The 18,300-nt window shown below is 35.0% G+C and overlaps 1 protein-coding gene across 12 annotated transcripts in view; it reads left to right on the plus strand.

The window, feature by feature from the left end:
- The window catches only part of PHKB (phosphorylase kinase regulatory subunit beta), an 83,212-nt gene that overhangs the window by 38,806 nt on the left and 26,106 nt on the right, over window positions 1-18,300 (plus strand). For all 12 annotated transcript variants that reach the window (XM_054841038.1, XM_054841042.1, XM_054841037.1 and 9 more), the window contains 6 exons: window positions 328-385; window positions 4,175-4,252; window positions 6,130-6,288; window positions 10,095-10,189; window positions 16,572-16,627; window positions 16,819-16,912. In XM_054841038.1, the coding sequence (XP_054697013.1) occupies window positions 328-385; window positions 4,175-4,252; window positions 6,130-6,288; window positions 10,095-10,189; window positions 16,572-16,627; window positions 16,819-16,912 (540 nt within the window). The remainder of the gene's footprint in view (window positions 1-327; window positions 386-4,174; window positions 4,253-6,129; window positions 6,289-10,094; window positions 10,190-16,571; window positions 16,628-16,818; window positions 16,913-18,300) is intronic.

Raw genomic sequence — 18,300 nt, forward strand, 5'->3', positions numbered from 1 at the left:
GTCTGACTGTATAAAAAACAATTTTACTTTTGACCACAGTGTTTATCAGTAAAGGTTATCTAAATGAAAATTTACTTTTTTTTTTCTCCCTAATAGTTTCTCTGTGGAAAATAAAACATAGATTATATAAATATTGTACTTGGAATGAGCTACAGCATGTGTAAAAGCACAGTTAAAGTGCCTATAGAATTAAGAAGCTATAAGCTAAATGAAAAGCTGATGTACTAAAATGTTTTTACATTCATGTTTGTTGCTTTGAGATTATTCAATATTCAAATACATTTCCTTATAGCAAAATGATGAAACATCTGATTAATTTTTTTTCAGCTTTTTGATGGCATTGAGTGTGAATTCCCTCTATTTTTTATTTTCATGATTATTGATGGTAAGTACAGCTTTACATTCCTGTTCTTTAAAGGCATTGGAGAGATGAGCCCTTAGAGGAAAGAGACAAAATGATTTTCCCATCCTGCCAGAATAAACCATAATGCAGTGACACTAAATACCTCCTTGAGAGTTGTGCCTCATGGGTTGAAAAACCCCAACCCCCAATATTTCAGTATTTTTAATGTGAACTGGTTTTAGAATATAACTTGATAAGGGTTTTTTGAAAGCTTAAATCTGTGACATTCAGTCCTGCATTACCTTTTAAGCCTTAAAAACTTTCACAGTATATCACAACTTTGCAGCAGCACATGAGAGAAAAGAAAGTGGAAGAGAGAACACATTGTCAAACTGAATGTTGCAGCAGGTCTTTTCAAGTTGGATATTCTGTGGTAATTGAAACAGAATTCAGAAGAGAAGAAAGCAAACCAGAAAAGGCCTAGTTTATCTTTGAAATCCCTGTGCTTCCTGGTCACGTTTTTCCACATAGCCAGTTAGTCTGATTTAAAAACAAAACAAAAACAACCAAAAACCCAACAACAAAAATACCACTATCTAGACCTTGTCTTGAGGATAGGAGGCATACCAGAAAAGTTCATGGGATGATTTCAGGATGGAAGCTAAAATTCACTCATTTTCTTATTCAGATTTTTGTTCCATGTCAGGGTTACAGCCATCAAAAAGATTTCTGAACAGATGAAAATCCGACCATCTGGTTTTTTACCTTTAGTGTGTGGAATAGTTCTCAAATAAAGATGGTGAGGTGCATAGAACTCTGCTATCTGCCTGGACTCCTCTGTGGCCACCCACAGATTAAAGTATTTTGTTTGAAGATGTAATAAGGTTTCACAATTGATTTTTCTAAAGGAATGCTTGACATTTTTCAAAGAGTGATGCCCAAAACTGAGGAGAAAGGCACTGACATTTAATGCTGCCCACTTGCAGTTTTGGGAAGAACAAGAAAGATAATCATCTTTATCTGAAGTTGGCAGAAGAATAAAGAGAGCATTTTACTCTTTTGTATTATGAAAAAAAAGTACAAAATACATATTTTGCACATACTGTCCTTGTCTTTTTTTCCTGTACCACAATTCCATCAAGTAGAACAAATCTATTAGTAGATTTTATGCGCATACCTCCAAATCTACAAGCTTCCTTAATGCAAAATTTGAAGCATATACAGAGCAACTTAAACTGCAGAAAGACAATGAAAGAGGAGTAGGTTACAATTGAATGTCTTTATAATGAAAATGTTGGAAAAAACCTCAAGCTGTTACATTGTGAATATTGGTTCAGCTGAAAGCCTGTTTGCCCATCCAATGCTTGCAGAGTACAAAGGAAAGCATTTGCAGCAAAGTATATTAAGCTACTGAATATCTAGGTAAGTCCTCATAGCTGGATTTTGTTACCTGTGTAACAGTGGGACAGTGCTCCATTAAATAAGGAAGGAGAGAGTCCTGTAAATAATAGAATCATAGAATTGTTTGGGTTGGAAGGGACTTTCAAAGATCATCCTGTTCCAACCCCCCTGCCGTGCCAGGGACATCACAGTCCGTAATCCCCCAGTTTTGTTTACATCAGAAAATTTCTTTCATCATTTCCTTTTTGAAAAATTAGTAGAACATATTCAAGTAACTATGTATTTACTGTATATTTACTTATATTTTCTTTTATAAAACTAATTAGCTCATCAACTTTTCTGTTCTGTCAATGACAGCTTTTTAGGATTTTTAAGATATGGAGAGCTTAAACAGTTCTAGGAAGTAGATACTACTGAATTAGTTGTGCATTTTCTAGTAGTATTAAGAACACTGTTTTATTCCTCCTGGGTGATGATCATTATTACCCAACTGTTATCTTCACTAGATGATTCTTAATATAAAAGCAATTGTATTACCATCATCACATAAATGCATCTTTTCATCCTCTACAGCATCTGCTAATAAGTCTAAATTACAAATAGTCATAATATCATATTGCTCTTACGTCAGGACTGTGCTCAAGTGTTTCCAAATAGTTCAGTGTGTCACTTAAACCCTTTTTTGTGTGCAAACTTTCATTGCATTTGTTTCTCTTGGAAAGGGATTTCATTTCCTGCCTATATACTTGGGAATGTTTGGAAATGTAATGAACAACACTTGTCAAGCTTTGGTGTGACAAAGAGCCATGGAAAGAAAGAAATCTCTATAAAGGAGTCAAACTCCAGCTTCCTACTGCACTCTGGATTTTCAGTAGAATAATTTGTTGAATATTCTTAAACTAACATAAATGATAAGGTTTTGTGACCTTTTTTTATATAGGTATATGGCCTAACAAAAAACATATCCAAACTTTTTCTAATACAAATGTTCCAGTATATTTGTTGTTCTCAGTGGATGAGTTTATGGTTTTCTTTTGCCTTATTTTTGCCTTTCAGAATTCAGAATACAAAAAAGGATATGTTAGTACTAATTTCCTTTTGGGATTTTTCTCAAAAGGAAATTTTTTAGGACTCTCTGGGTAGTAGATATGCATCTATAGTTTTGGGAAAGGATTGACCTATATAAATCAATATGACACTTTTTTGGATAAGACATATTTAAATAGCATTTTTGAAAGCCTTTTCACATTTCTGGTTGAACGTAGAGGATTATGGTAATTTTCTAGGATAAGATAAGTGGAAGTGTTTAAGACCAGGTTGGATGAGGCTTTGGGCAACGTGGTCTAGTGGAGGGTGTCCCTGCCCGCAGCAGGGAGGTTGGAACTAGATGATCTTTAAGGTCCCTTCCAACCCAAACCATTCTATGATTCTATGATAAGGAGGGAAACATTACAGCTATTTTTCATAATATGGAAGAATATGGTAATTGAAAAGGAAAACCATGGAAAGAAATGAGTGAAAGATGTACAATGAAAAGTTTTCATCTAACTTGTTCCCCTTTAAATGATAAAAAAATGTTCTATTTTAAAAAGTCAACATGACTTGTCAAGTTCATCCACGTTTTCCTTGATGAACAGAAATGCTTTTGGTATTTTTGATAGATCTTTTCATGTGAGAACTTTTGATGAACTAAACACTGGTCATGTTAATATTCATCAGATTCATTTTGGGATGACTAAGTTCTGCTAGAAAAACATTTAAGGTACTTGTACTCCCAAACATACCAATTTCTCCCCAAAAACAGCATCATAAAGATGCCTGTTCTTTGTAATATCTCTTGAGATATTAAAGATCTCAAGTGTCAGCAGTTCTGAACCTCTATAATATGAAGTCGTAATAATTATGAATGTAAACATTCCATCTAAAAATCTTTGGAGGGGAATTTTTGAATTTACTATTTCAAATTCCTTTTGTATTTATTTATTGGGATTTCTAGGCAACTCACTTCTAGATCAGTTTGCAACTCTGCCCTAAAGATTTAGGACCAGCCTGTTTGTCTTCACACTGGCACACAAGTTCTGCTTCTTTATTCTGCTATAATTAAGGAAGTTATTTACAGCTAGCTGGGCTGGTTGTCTGCGTCCAGTTCCTGAGCCTCTGTAAGTTCATAGCTCTACTATCCCGTATAACTTGCCATCGATTTCAGTTTAAGCTAATAAGAGAGTGGCTGATTCATGATCCCTGTGAGACTTAGCTGTAACAATAAGTGAGGATCTACAATTTAGTCTTCTACTTTTCATGAACTATTTAGTGTGTAGGCACTACCCCATGGAAAAATAAACACTAAATTTTTTTCCTTTGTTTATGAACATTAAGCTCATGGAAAAGTTATTTCTTCCATTAAATCAGTTATTGTTTGGTTATTTTTAGGAGTTTTTAGAGGAAATCCTGCACAAGTAAAGGAATATCAGGACCTTCTGGATCCTTTGCTTCAACATACATCTGAAGGTATTTTCTGATAATCATTCTTCTAAAACACTGTAGCTTTTTATTGATTTGAAATTATTAAAATAGTGACATTCCTATTAATGGATATTGCAGTCAGAGTGAAGGAAAAGTAATAATATCACTATGTTTCCTGATGGCAAAATACTAACACTAAATAAGCTCTTAAAATTACATAAAATTAGTGTTGTCTGGAAAAATGTACTGATATAAATGTAACATTTACACTATACCCAGTCATTCCTCTTCTCCTTCACCTTAGCTTGATTGTTTACAAAGTTCACTTTGACTTTGCAGGAAAATGTTAACTGCCAACAGTGAGATTGTTTCAATGTTCACCTGGATACAGTTGCGAATTACTTGTGTCATTCATTGTCACTTCATAATGTTTTAAAAATAGTTTTGTATATGCATCTGAAATTGTTTCTAGCACACAGCAGTAAAAGTGGCAAGATGTTAATTATAATGTAAGCATTCCCTTACTTAAATTGTGCACTCCAGAGTTTTGGTGGAACTGCAGACAAGGCTATTGATGGCCTACAGGCACATTCATCCAAAATTCATTTTAAAAAAGAAAAAAAAAAAGAGAAAACCAGTAAGTTTGAGTGGGAGAAAAAAAAGGCCTGAGAACAGAACAAGCTTCAGTATACTGACAATCCAATTTTAAAACTTGACATCTGTAGTCACCTGTTCTTGACATCTGTGGTACAGTTACACAAGTAGATGCAGAATATTTTAGTCTGACTTGTTCTTTAAACTTAGAATACTTGTTGAAGTGAACAAGTTTCTGTAAGAAATAGAAACACTTCCTTACCAAATTTTCATTACCTAGCAAGTTTTCTGACATTGCTGATCATTGTTTTTTTCTGATTATTGATGAGTATGTGAAGTTCCATGGACACTAAATTAATCTTGTGGTTCCTCTTGTTGAATGTTATCATGAATGTCTCATCTTAAAATTTCTGGATGTGTTTTGATACCTCACTCATTTGAATGTTCTATCTCTAATAATTTTCACTTTTAATTTTTCTCAGCCTCTTGCCAGTAATTTTTTTTTGTCTAAGCAAATAGTCAGACACTGCAACTTTATTCTGTTTATTGCCTGTTCTTTATTCAAATAAATTCAAAATTAAAGCAATATTAAAGTGAAATTAAATTTTGCAGAAAGCATATTAATTTGCTTTTGTACTGCATATAATTAGGTCAATCATTTGTAATCATGTTTCTAAATTCCTGACTCTTGTCCACTTAAAAAGGGTTGAAATAAAGGTTATTAATCTGCAATCAGTAATACCTGTGGCATAATTTTAGATACAAGATATGCTATCTTCCAATGAAGAAACTTTGCCATTTTGTTTCATGATGTTTCAAAATTAAAATACTGTTTTAAACTTGTTTTTGCATACTTGCAAAAAATTATAATTTCCATTTAATTAAATGTTTGACAACTTTTGGCCAAGATTTTAGTTTTAAAAAACTGTCTGATACTGGTGTTAAATGTGGGGGGTGGAAAAAACCCGGAGTGTTTTACTCTAGTGCAGCTTCCATGTCTTTTGGTTATAGTTTGTTATTTGTGCTGCATTTTGCTTTAGGCGAAAATTTTATTATTTTTTTTTTCTTTTTGCACAGTAAGGTGCTACACAGACAGTGTTCTGGGACGAAATTCTGTGGAAATGTTTGTTTAATATTGCCCGGGGTTTCCTACACTGATTGTGATTTCGAGAAATAACAATGAAGGACAACAGTCTTTCTGCTCAAATTGTTGCTAGGGTATAACTTTTTCTGTTTTGAGTCTACTTTAGCTTTATTAGGGGACTACAATCACATAATAAGAGACGTGGAATTTATTTACTTACTGTATTTATTTTAAAACTCCATAGGGTGTCCTGTTGTACCCAAGTATTACTATGTGCCAGCTGATTTTGTTGAACTGGAAAAGAAGAACCCTGGCAGTCAGAAACGGTTTCCTAGTAACAATGGACGTGATGGAAAGTTTTTTTTGTGGGGACAGGCAGTTTACATCATTGCAAAACTCCTGGGTAAGCGGCTGAGGAAATTCTATCACGTTTTGACTTGTCAGAAGTGAAGGATATTTATCTTCTTAATGTTTTTCTTGAATCTGAACAAACACATTGGCTTGAGTTTTGAATGGACTGTGAGTGGCATGTGTGTCCTCTGCTTTGATACATAGGCTATAGGCAGAAATTGCTTTTTCTTCTTTATGTTAAACTTTTATGCTGCATGCAATGCACTGTGAAGCTTACTGGAAAATCTTATAGAATTCTGAAAATCTTCTAAACATGATAAGTTTCTTTTTTGCTGTTTCTTTTCTTGGCTTTCTCTCTCATTTCCCTTTCTTCATGACAAAATATATTAACGTGACACTTTCTGAATTAATTGTGTCACCTGCATTTGTACAGTAATGTTTGTAAGTGATCTATAGCATTTAATTCAAACTATTTACTGCTTTAAGCAAGACAAGTTTAAATGTTGAATAGTTGCAGTCTCAGATAATGTTTTCTTCAGTTTGTGTTATTTTTACCCTTCCTTTAAAATAGAAGAGACTAGATGAGCATTTGAAAGTGCCTTTCACATTTTAGCTATTGAAGGTTGTTATGGTGAATTTCAGTCACAAATGAGCTCTTTGTCTCCCTGAGAGGATTTAAAGGCTAATGGAAAACAGTTTTTAAGCCAGACAAATCTTCATAGTTAAGATTTTTTTTTTTTTTTTGTCTTAATATTTCTTTTAGGAGAAAGATACATTACTTTGTTTTAACCAGTATTTACCTGGTAATCAGTAGATTGAGTTCTAAAAATTTTTTTTTCTGTGAACAGTGTAAGGAGAAACAGGCTGTTGGTAGTAAAAATGAGAAGGATTGAAGGGGAGTTTAAAAATTCAGGACTTGGCAGGAACAGTGGTTGTATCTTTAGGTACGGAGGAACAGAGTCCGTCTGGTGCTCCACCTGTTTGGTTTCACTGTATTCCGTGCATAATTCCTTTTTTAGCCAACACTGTGAAGTAAATGCAGGCAATCTCACCTTTAACAAAAAAAAAAATTAATTTAACCTCTTAGTATTAGCCAAGTAATCCTCAAATGTGTGTGCAGGAATACTGTAGTAATTCTGCTAGTATTCATCCTGTACTAGTAATTGTGTATTTCTATACCTGAGGAATGATGGTTAAACAATTGGTATTTATTGTTTGCTAAATGCTGTTTGAGTAATGTAACAACTTTCTTTTGTCTTGTTTCAGTTCTTTCCTTTGCTGAATTTTCTTACACTCTTTTTTAATAATTGTGCTAAATCTCTTTTTGAAATGTTGTCATTAGTAACTGTTTCTTTATTGTTTTAAAACTTTCTTTCCTCTGTATTCACTACTTTTCATTCTTCCCTCCCTTTTTTTGAAAATATTTTTTTTCCTTATCTCTCATAGTCTTTGTAAATACAGTTGGGAAATTTTATCACAAAGCTAAATCTGTTCACCAGTGATTGTTATATCACTCCATCTATTCATACTCATTTATAATTGGTGCATTTAATTTTGCTCCATTCTGGGTGAAAACCTACCTGAATAACAATCTTGTCCTCGGTGAAAGTCTTTGTGTGTGTTACCTTGCTTGTTGGTGGTTGCAAATTAAGTGGAAGCCGGACTCCAAACACTTCGATTTCTGGGAAGGTATTGGTTTCCCATTTCATCATCAATTCCAGAAACTTGTGTTGCCTCAAGGGCAGCAATTTGTATTTGCTCCACCTCCTTGCTTCTGTTGTGTAGGCGAGCATTCAATATAACCTTCTTAGAGTCATCTTCTGTCTGTGGGCCTAGTGTGTGCCTGTTGCCATCAAAATTTGTCTAAATGCAGCAACATGAAACTGAGTCAATTCTTACGCATCTTGCTGCCTCCTGCAGAGGGGCAAACAGAAGTAGTGAAGACAAAATTTTGATCCTGCTTATAAAGGCTCTGAACAACAGAGGCAATGAAAGTGTCTGCCTACTGCTGTCAGAGGTCACCATGGCTGTGCAACTGAAAAAATTTTTATGAAGAAAAAAAGCATGCATTTTGCAGATGGCGATGCAGTTTTTCATAGACTTTCTTTCCTGCTCTGGTTGAGGAGGTTTATAAAGCATTTATGATAGGGTCCCCGTTTTACAGCAAGGGAAGGGAACGCCAGCTATTCAGCTGTTCTATGCAGCTGAAAATTCACACAGTTTAGTCTTGCATTTAGTAGCTCTCTGTTATCTTTCCTGTGCTTTTCCTTATAATTTTTATGTCTCGCTCTGTGGATTTGGTGCTGCCTAGAACTAAGTTAAGAGTTTTCAACAATATTTTTTAGAGTATCGACCAAATGGATTAAATGTTGTCAGCTGCTGCTGCTGTAAATAATGAGCTAACAAAGAAAACTCTGATTTTGCATTCCAATACACTTGTATGTGTGATAATGGTGATGAATATTCACTGAGATTCTTCTCTAAATAAAATTGTAAATATTGAAAGTTAGCTTAAATTTTGTATTAGTCTATTGGTATAGTTGTTTTAAATATGAAATTATTTTTACTATATATTTTAATGACTGAGCAGTGTAAATCAATGTAAAAAACAGTGGAAATAAAACACCTGTTCTAGAAACTGCTCTTATTTGTAAGAACTATGAGGCAGAGTCTGTTGATCTTGTAGTCGTTTGGATGATCAATTTTATAGCATCAGCAGTACTACAAAAGATTTAAGTAACTTACCTGCCTTCAGCCAGCATAAGAAGTCTGACTGTGTGGACTGTAGCTCAGATGACTGTTTTCCTTAAAATGTGTTTTGGTAACTCACGTGTCAGTGTATTAATAAATTCTCTGTGGTAATTTTTCATAATCTAACTTTGGGGGTTTTGTTGGTTTGTTGTTTTGGTTTTTTTAAAATAACCACCTGTACATAGATTGTGACTCCACAGGAGTAGTGGAGAGCAGAGGAACAGGGTCCTTTCCTGGCAGGAATCAAGCTGCGTTCTCTCAACAGAAGGCTGTGGACAGGAGATGGTCACAGCAGCTCATGGCTGAGAGTCGCTGGCATAGTTCCGAGCAGCAGCAGGCTCCTTCATGGCTTACTCAGTGCGCTGCCCAGCCAGTGTCCTTCACTGTCTGTCCATGTGTTTTCTTTCCACTGCACTGTCTATTCTCCTCTCTGTTCTTTTTAACACTGTGAAGCTTGAGCCAGGACGTATTTTGAGTTTATAAACTGCTGTCTTAATTTACTACACTGCATAGAATTCAGAAACATTCTTGGTTTTCTTTTGTAGCTGAATTAAGCTAATGGAGTCATGAGTTACTTCTCTTTTGGATTCATAGCTGATTTCCTAGTGTAGAACTTTTTAAGAATATGTGCAAAATATCATATTGAGAGATGTCTTTGATATCCTTTGTCCCTTTCAGGTTTATAGTAATTTGATTACCTTGAGATAGAGGCTGTCTACTTTTCTTCAAAGCTAAACAGTTTTTGCTGGTAACCATTCAGTTTCTAGTTAAAGCTCTAGAATAATGCCATGGTTGTGGATTGAGGGCTTTTTATGAGACTTGTGTGTTGTGTGCATATATTCTTTTAACATATCTCTGTGAAAAAATAAAGGATTGTTTTTATATACTACAGTATTATAATAAGCTGTTGCAAGAATGATGCTTGAGTGATAAGTTTTAAAATTAATACAGTTTTGCAGAATGTCCTATTGATCTGTAAATCATTGATCTGAACCAAAGATTATAGCAGCAGAATTGACTACATAAAATATGTTTGCATGCCTCCTTCACAAAAGCTGCAGAAAGTACTCAAGTCATATCTGTATTTTTATTATTGTTTACTTTCAGCTGACAAATTAGTAAGTCCTAAAGATATTGACCCTATCGGACGTTATATACCTCCACAAGATCAGCGGAATGTTAGCATGAGATTTTCAAATCAGGTAAGTATAAGCTTAGTATTAAAATATTTTTATTGAAAACTTGTCATCTATGTGTTACATATAGTCTTCTAATGTTACAATTAAAGTGCTAGGAAAATGTTAAATGTATGTACATTTTCTTAGTTGATGAAGGATTGCTTTTAAAAGGAAGACTATAACATCTGCAGTTTTGGGAAAGTGATGCATGTTATCCTTCAAATTAAGTGATAACAATCAAAATGATACATAAAACGTAAGTTTGAGTAGCTGCTAATAGATAGGTACGTCTGTCTGAGTTGTAAGGTATGTCAGGAAGGCAAGAATGAGCCTGCTTTTTTAAAATTTTATTCCTTCAAATTAATTACGCCTTCAATGTATTTTTTGTATTTGGAGCTCCTAAGAGCTACAAGGATGAGGTTCTTTTTTGGTATGTACATGTATGGTACGTACATGTGCTCCTGCTTAAATGTACAGCAGGAACGAGTGCCCAGGGATGGGGAATGCTTCAAACGCTAATTCAGATCTGCAGTAGATAGGCTAACAAGACAGAAACATGGCCTATATGTAAGGGACTTGCTTTATTAAAGCAGTCAGAACTGTATGGAGGGAAATGTGTAGCTAAGAGATGTTTTTCAGCCTTTTTATTTCTTGATATGAGGATCGTAGATTTGAAAAGTTCCTTGTTCAGCATTGTGAATTTGTTATTGAAGCATAAAATATGAAGCATTTATCTTAAGGTATATTCCAAGATCAGAAGTGAACAATGTTTTTCTTGTTGTATCTGAATGCTGCTTAAAACCTCCGTTTCCTACTATTTCCTGTTACCAAGGTAATCCAAGTGCCTGGGTGTTGTCTCATTCATTATGAGACTTTCATTGTTCACAGTGCAGCACTTCTGCCATGTTAATATGAGATAGTGAAAGCTCAGTGGGTTCATTTGTTCCCATTTCTTTCTTTGTTCTTACATCATGGGATTATGAATGGTACAGAAACTGTGAGCTGCCAATATCACCTGCCCTTTTAGGAGTGCCATTAGAAGAAGCCTATATCAAGTCAGTGTTGCATGCAGCCCATCAATTTTTTTTTTTGTTTTTTGAAACCAATGACATTTAATATGCCACAGATGAACACTTTGAAGGAGATGATGGTTTGTTCTAAAGACTGTGCATCTTTTTCTTTGATATGTAAAAGATAAAAATATCCAAGATACTGCATGTCTTCTCAACGTGGATTAGAAGAAGGAGAGGCACTTCTGAATTTGTGGGAATTCTAGACAACTGTGGCATCAGGCCTTTGTCATTGTAGCCTCTGAGCAGCAATGTAGAAATTGTGACCAGAATGGTTAGTGTCCCTGCAGTGCTAACCAGGTGGTTGTGGAATTTCATTGGGATTGTTTGTACTGAAACAGGTGCTGCTGAACTTTGTGTGTTTTGACTATTAAATTTGTGTTGGGGCAAAACGTTTGTTGATACAGATGTAGTTCAAATTGGTCACCATTAAGAGAAGGTTAAAGAATGAAAGGCAGATGTGTGGATGTATCAACATGAGTGAGATATGCTTTGTCAGCAAAGGTCTTGCAGTTAAAAGTCAGCAAACTTCAAGTTCCAGTTGAGAGTCTTGGCCTTGCTGGTTTTTAATCCACGTTGTAAACTTGCTTAAACACTTTGAATATTTGATTATGCCATTTTATCTAATTGAGCTAATTTATGCAAAATCAATACCTAGTATTTGCTGTAAAGTGCTCAGAAAATTACTAAAATTAAAATATGAAATGAGAACACAATGCATCTTAATGATGTCTTTGGAAATCAAAAGCAGTTTCTTCTCTTTAATGATGTCTTCTCTTTTCCATATAGCTAAAGAACTATTCAGTTAAATTGAACAGCGAAGTATTTGAACTTTCATTAAATTTCATTCCTGTAAGGAATAAAAGAGGATATATAAAAATTTCAGATGCCTATGTATATAAATTTTGTTGAGGTACAGTGGTTGGGACAGTGATGTACCAAAAAGAAGGCTTTTTTTAATTTTTACTTGAAGCTTTGTGCTGAGGAAATACTTCTTAGAGGAATACATTTTCTATGTAGGCATATTTTCACATTTTGATTGCATTGACTATAATCTCCAAAGACACTTGCCATTGAAAAATGTGATTAATTTAGTTTATTTGTGGCTTTGGTGCCACTACAATAATATATCTGCTGCTCACATAATTGTGTAGATTTCAACAAGCAACGAAGTATTTAAAATATTCCAAACTTAGTTTTATAGTTTTGAAGCACCAGTGAAGAATATTCTAGAATAATTAGTTAAAGGAAAATAAGGTAATACAGACCTACAAAGGCAAAATTGCTATGAAAAATATATATATTATATATAACTACAGCTGTGAATGCATCACTAACCCTAGAAAACGTGATCAAAGAGGACAATCTCATTTGTTGTAGAAAACTGTGGAATCAAATGAGCAGTATAGTAAAAACATAATGGCTGCTAATACTAAAATATTAATCTTGTCTGTTTATAGTTAAAAGGAAGTGTTTTATCTCTGAATTTAATGCCCCAAAAAACTTATTTTTCATTTTCAGAAAGAGGTCTCCATATGTTCCCTCCTGGGGAAATGCCAGTGTGGTGCTGGAGCAGGATTCTCTTTGCTAGTTTTAGTCTGTGTTCTAAAATGCAATGAAGTCTAACAGCAATCAGAGACCTTCCCCTTTGTACTAATAATTTGCTTTGTAATGCTAAATGGTCAGCAGTGTTTCAGGTTAAATCTCATTCATGAGCTAAAAAGAAAATAGCATCACCAATGCTCCCTTCACTTTTTGAAAGCAGATAATGCAGGGCGTTTTGTTTAGGTGAGGATAACTCTTTAGAACTGGATTCTTTAGAAGAGCTTATTTTATTATTCCTTCTTACTGTCTCCATATCCAGGAGAGATTATATTATAACGCAGTTTCTGTTCTGGCTTCTGTTTTGGGGGAATTTAGTGTGTAAGAGGGCCTGTGTAGTAACTATAATATTGAGAAATGAGGTGGGGTGGGGATTTTCTGGTTTTGTTTTGTATTTTACTGGAGCATATGAAAGCTGATTTATTGCCGTCTTAATTTTAGTTTTGAATTTAAAAAAAATATAATCTTATTAAATTGTTAAAGTAACACTAATTTATCTTCTGGGTTAACTTGAAATATATATATAGGGTTGCATTTAATTAATTAAATTCTCTGACTGCACGTGATGACTATATTCTTTTAATGTTTTGCTTTGTAGACTAATAATTTGTGAGGACCTCATTTAAGTTACTGGAAATTAAGATTAATGCCCATTGATTATGTTGGGAAGAGAATAGTCAAAATGATAGACTACTTATTTTTTTATTTTCAGGGAAGTAGGTAACACGTAAAGAAGGAAGTAAAATTACTAAGTGTAGGTAGATGGAGATATATTAAGATTTTTCAGCTACCTAAATTATGTTTAGGGTTAGAGCATGTCTAATTTGGCTGGTTGAGAGAGATATTTCATATTGGATGATTTGTTTTGTAATGTTAATTATAAGCATACTCTTGCTTTCATTTGTCTTAATAGAATTGTCTACCACAGTTAACATAATTCTAAAATGATTAGATGCTATTTGAGAATTTAAGACATATGCATCTCCGTATTGTATTTCATTTAAAAAGTCTGGTGTGTTAGTAGCATTGACCATAAATCGTTCAGCAGTATTTAGATGCTTCCAGGAGCAGATGTGCTTTCTAACAGTTCAGTTGTAGTTTTGTAGCAGCAAGGTGGATTATTTGGGTTAAGTACCATTTCTTCTATTGCATGCTATTTCTGTTTTCCTCATCTCGCTCCGTACGCTTAGAAAGCCCAGTAGGTACTGTTTAAATTGGTGTTCTTGTATATTATGCCCGCTTTCTCACATTTTCAGAATGAATGGATTTTTTTCAGAGTTCTGAGATTTCCTGGGAATGTGTGCAGAAAGGCATATAGTGATAGCATCTGTCCAGAGAGAGTGTGGCAAAAGCCTAACTCAGAGCTGCTTTTTCTGCTCCTGCCAGGAGTGGAATGGAGTCAGGGGTTTTTCCCTTTATCCTGCCTCCAGTGGTTTATAACCATGTTAAAAAACATGATTTTTTTTTTTTTTTTTTTTTTTGAGAGAGAGAGAGAGAGGAAGAGCTACTAATCTGTTTTTTATCTTGTTCTTCTGAAAACACTGGGGTATATTTATCATTTGCACAGCATGCAGAATGGAGTTGAAACGGATCCTTCTGCCCACTATCCAATGTGAAAACACCAGGCAGAAGGGTGAACCTTGGGGGAGGGGGTGTGTCTGTTACAGTGTCTTGGGGAGAAGGTGATCGATGTTGTGCAAACAACATCTTGGCTTGCGTCATTAGACAAATGTGAAATGGAACACATTAAAATGGAACTTATAACAACAGGATTTATTTAGTGGAATATTTAGGAGGTCAATGCTTTTCCACATTTTTATTTTTTAATATATAGCAAATTCTATGTATCACTATTGTTACTGAAGATGGTGATGTACTTTTTTCATAAGTATTCTGTTATTTTGATCTGTATTTTTCTAAACCACTACTTGTGATCCTCCAGGCCTTGACATGTTAAATGACAATGAAAGTAACTTTCTGTTTAATGTTACAGCCATGCTGTAGTTGTACAGCAATTATAGCTATATTTTTTCCACAATACATTTTCAAAGCCTAGCTATTTTTCACACAGATTTTGTGTTGTGCCAGTTGTGCTGCAGATGGATTTGCTCGGTCACGGCCCATGACAGAATCACTGCTTACCGGCTGCTCTAAATAAGTCACGTCATGGGGAACATCTCTGTGTGAGGCATTAGTGCTGCTGTCAGAGAAGGACTTACCTCAGTGGAGATGCAGAATACAAACGTTTATGTACAGCCTACAGTCCGTGGTTACACAGTCCCACTTGGGTTGTCATTAATACAGTAATCATTAAGTCGAGCTTTAACTTAAAGACCACTCCCCAAGTTAGATCACGGGCTGTCTATAAACCAGGACAGTTTTGGAGGGGGCTCTCTTGTTTGCTGGGGGGTCTTTGCTTTTTGTTTTATAAACATAATGCACTGATTATGGTGGAGAATTGGGTTGACTTTTCTGACTGTTTCTATAAATACAGTTTATAGCATGATCAACTTATTCTGAGAAGGAAAATCTTTTAACGTCACTTGAACTTCCGACTTCTTAATTTGGTCTCATTGTGCATGTGCTTTCATCACAAACTTATTTCATGTGGCAAAAACTTCAACATTTTTAGCAGAAATGTAGTGCTTATAGACTTTTGGGAAAATGTTACCAAGAACTTCTTCTGTAAATCCGTAAGATCTAACTTGATATCAAGGCTCACAGATGTCTGAACAAGCAAGCATTCATGCTGCACTTTTTGTTCTAAATCAATACGTCTATCCATCTATCTTCACAGAAAATGCTGGGGTTTTATATAATCAATTGATAGAAGATTTATTTAATTTTTGTCATTCATGTTCTGGTAGTTTCTAGACAAAAGTAGACAAAACATTTTAGGAATGAAAATGTGTGCTGCTCTTAGTTCTTTTGATTTTACAGTCATTGAATGCCAGAGAAATGAACAAGAAATAACTCAGATATCTCATTTTTTAGCTAGTAATACATGCTGCCAGTGAAAAGAAAGGTGAACTGCCATTTCAAGACCCAGGAGTCAAGTCAAAGATTTCACCCCACATGTTGAATTCATTCTTATTTGCATGGTTTCCTGATGTAAAATACCAGTATTTATTTCAAACATGAAGTATGTTAGAAACAATGCAAGGAAATGCTGTTATCTCCTGTAAAATGTAATATATCTCTCGTATAACTGTAAAGAGTAGCTGTCTGATCAAAATATTTCAGAGTAAAGGGTTGAAATCATCAGTTCATCATTTTAAAGTGAATATTATCAGTTACCCAAATAGCTGCGTTATTTCACTCTTTACAAAAATATGTATCAAAACATTATGTCATGTCAGGCATAAAGGAAATATGTTGATTCTATAAATTCTAAATGTTTGTATGAAGCAAAATGTTCTTCCTACGTGGGGTTTTTTTTTTAAATAAAAACAAAACACACAGTGGAAATTATTACCAGAAACCTATTTATTATTAATCCTCCAAAATGCATCTTGCAAAATATTATTGACAGGACAGTCTTCCCATAGTTTTGAGGTTTACAAGTTTTAGTCCTGTGTTCTTGCAGTTTGTTCATGCAGTAAGAAAAAGCAATGCAGACAGTGATGTCTGTCGTACTGGTGAATTGTTTAAATAGACATTGTCCCTGTTCATGCTGTATCTACAAAAATATGTAGTTAGTAAATGCTAATAAATATTTCTTCAATATTTTCTAGGGTCCTTTAGAAAATGATTTGGTAGTGCATGTGGCCCTGATAGCAGAAAGTCAGCGGTATGTATTTACTTTTATTAAGAATGTATGTATTAGGGAAGTGTTGAACAATAGACATCTTAAATTTGCTAAAAGTATTCAAGGAAGTCCAGAATATAATACTGCTACTAGTGTATCTGCTGCCAAGATAATTGTTAAAACTAAGATTATTCTGTGATTTGTCACTAAATTTGTCATTATTTCATTCGTAGCCTACAAGTTTTTCTGAACACGTATGGAATCCAAACTCAGACCCCCCAGCAGGTGGAACCAATTCAGATATGGGCTCAGAAAGAACTAGTCAAAGTAAGGAATTTTGCATTTAAAATTATTTATCTACCTATACATTTCTTTTGTAACTATAGGAATTTATATCGAGCTATTAGACTTGTATCTCCTTAAGCTTGTTATCTGCCTTTTTGTGTTACTCTAATTCAGTTGCAAGATATGCTGACACTGCTCAGTTACACCTGCCTAGTTAGAGCTCTCAGTGAAACACTGAGGCCCAGATCTTCAGTATGATCTGATTAGGCTTATTACCTGAGCGCCTTTCAAAGAATAAGGAATGAATAATAAAATTTCAGTAATATTAATTGCACAGTAGATTAAATAAGTGAAACTTGATGGAGAAACAAGCAAATGAGCAGTAGTCAAAGAAATGGATTAAAGCAATAGGCATAAACCATAATATGATTTCATAGCATAACCCCATAACAAGCATTATACAGGCTTCTGTAACTGTTTATTCAGAAGTTCCCTGAGTTGACTATATCCAGGAGGTTTTGGCGTTTAAGCCATTTTTGGTTTTACCCCTTTAACTCAGCCCATTTAAAAAGCTACGGTCAAAAGTTACTGGGATGAAGGACATCTTCAGAATCCCCTTTGCCCTCTGTGAAGGCTTCACGTTTTCCTTTTTCTACAGAGGCAAGTAGTCTCCTAACAGCGTACCATGGCCTTCCACTGAGAAGGCTGGCTCTTTTAGCCCTTATCTGTACTGAGCCTCACTGATGATGCCAGCTCAGGTGTGTCTGTCCAGGTAGCTGTTGAGGCCAGGTGAAGCCAGCAGCCGAAGACAAATGGCATCTACAGGCTGTACCGGTCCATTTCAGCACTACCGTGGCCTCTTTTTTGTTCAGTCACTTTTTGTACTTTATATATAGTGCTCTGGCTGCATTGAATATATGCTTTGAGCTATCCACTGCTGTTTGTCCTGGAAATACATTTCACTATAAGAGACTATGGCAAATGCTGCTCTGAATGATAAATACATTGATCAGCAATTGTAGGTACCCTTGTGAAAAGTCCTGATAAAAATCTATGTGATTACTGGGTGCCTATTTACCTCTCTCTCCGAAACACCTGGACCCTTCCTCTGAAAAAACCTTGGAAACAGTCCCACTGTACACAAACCAGCCTTAACAAGCTGCAGGAAACTGCCAGACCAGCAGGCTGATGCAGAGTCACGGGTGTGCACTTGATCTGTTTCATACTTCACCACCTGAAGTTTGATCATGGATCAGGTCAGCCCCGAGCTGGTCAGGCAGTTGGACTAGCTGGTGTTGTAGGTCCCTTCCAACTGAAGCAGTCTTTTCTAGTCTGTTGTAATGAGGTACGGGAAGCTCTTGTCTAACTTTGAATTCTACAAATTGTCTCAGACAAGAGTGATGAATTCTGAATGTCTGGGGGAAGTATAA

Source organism: Grus americana, chromosome 13 (genome assembly GCF_028858705.1).
Source record: "Grus americana isolate bGruAme1 chromosome 13, bGruAme1.mat, whole genome shotgun sequence".
Classification (NCBI taxonomy): Eukaryota; Metazoa; Chordata; class Aves; order Gruiformes; family Gruidae; genus Grus; species Grus americana.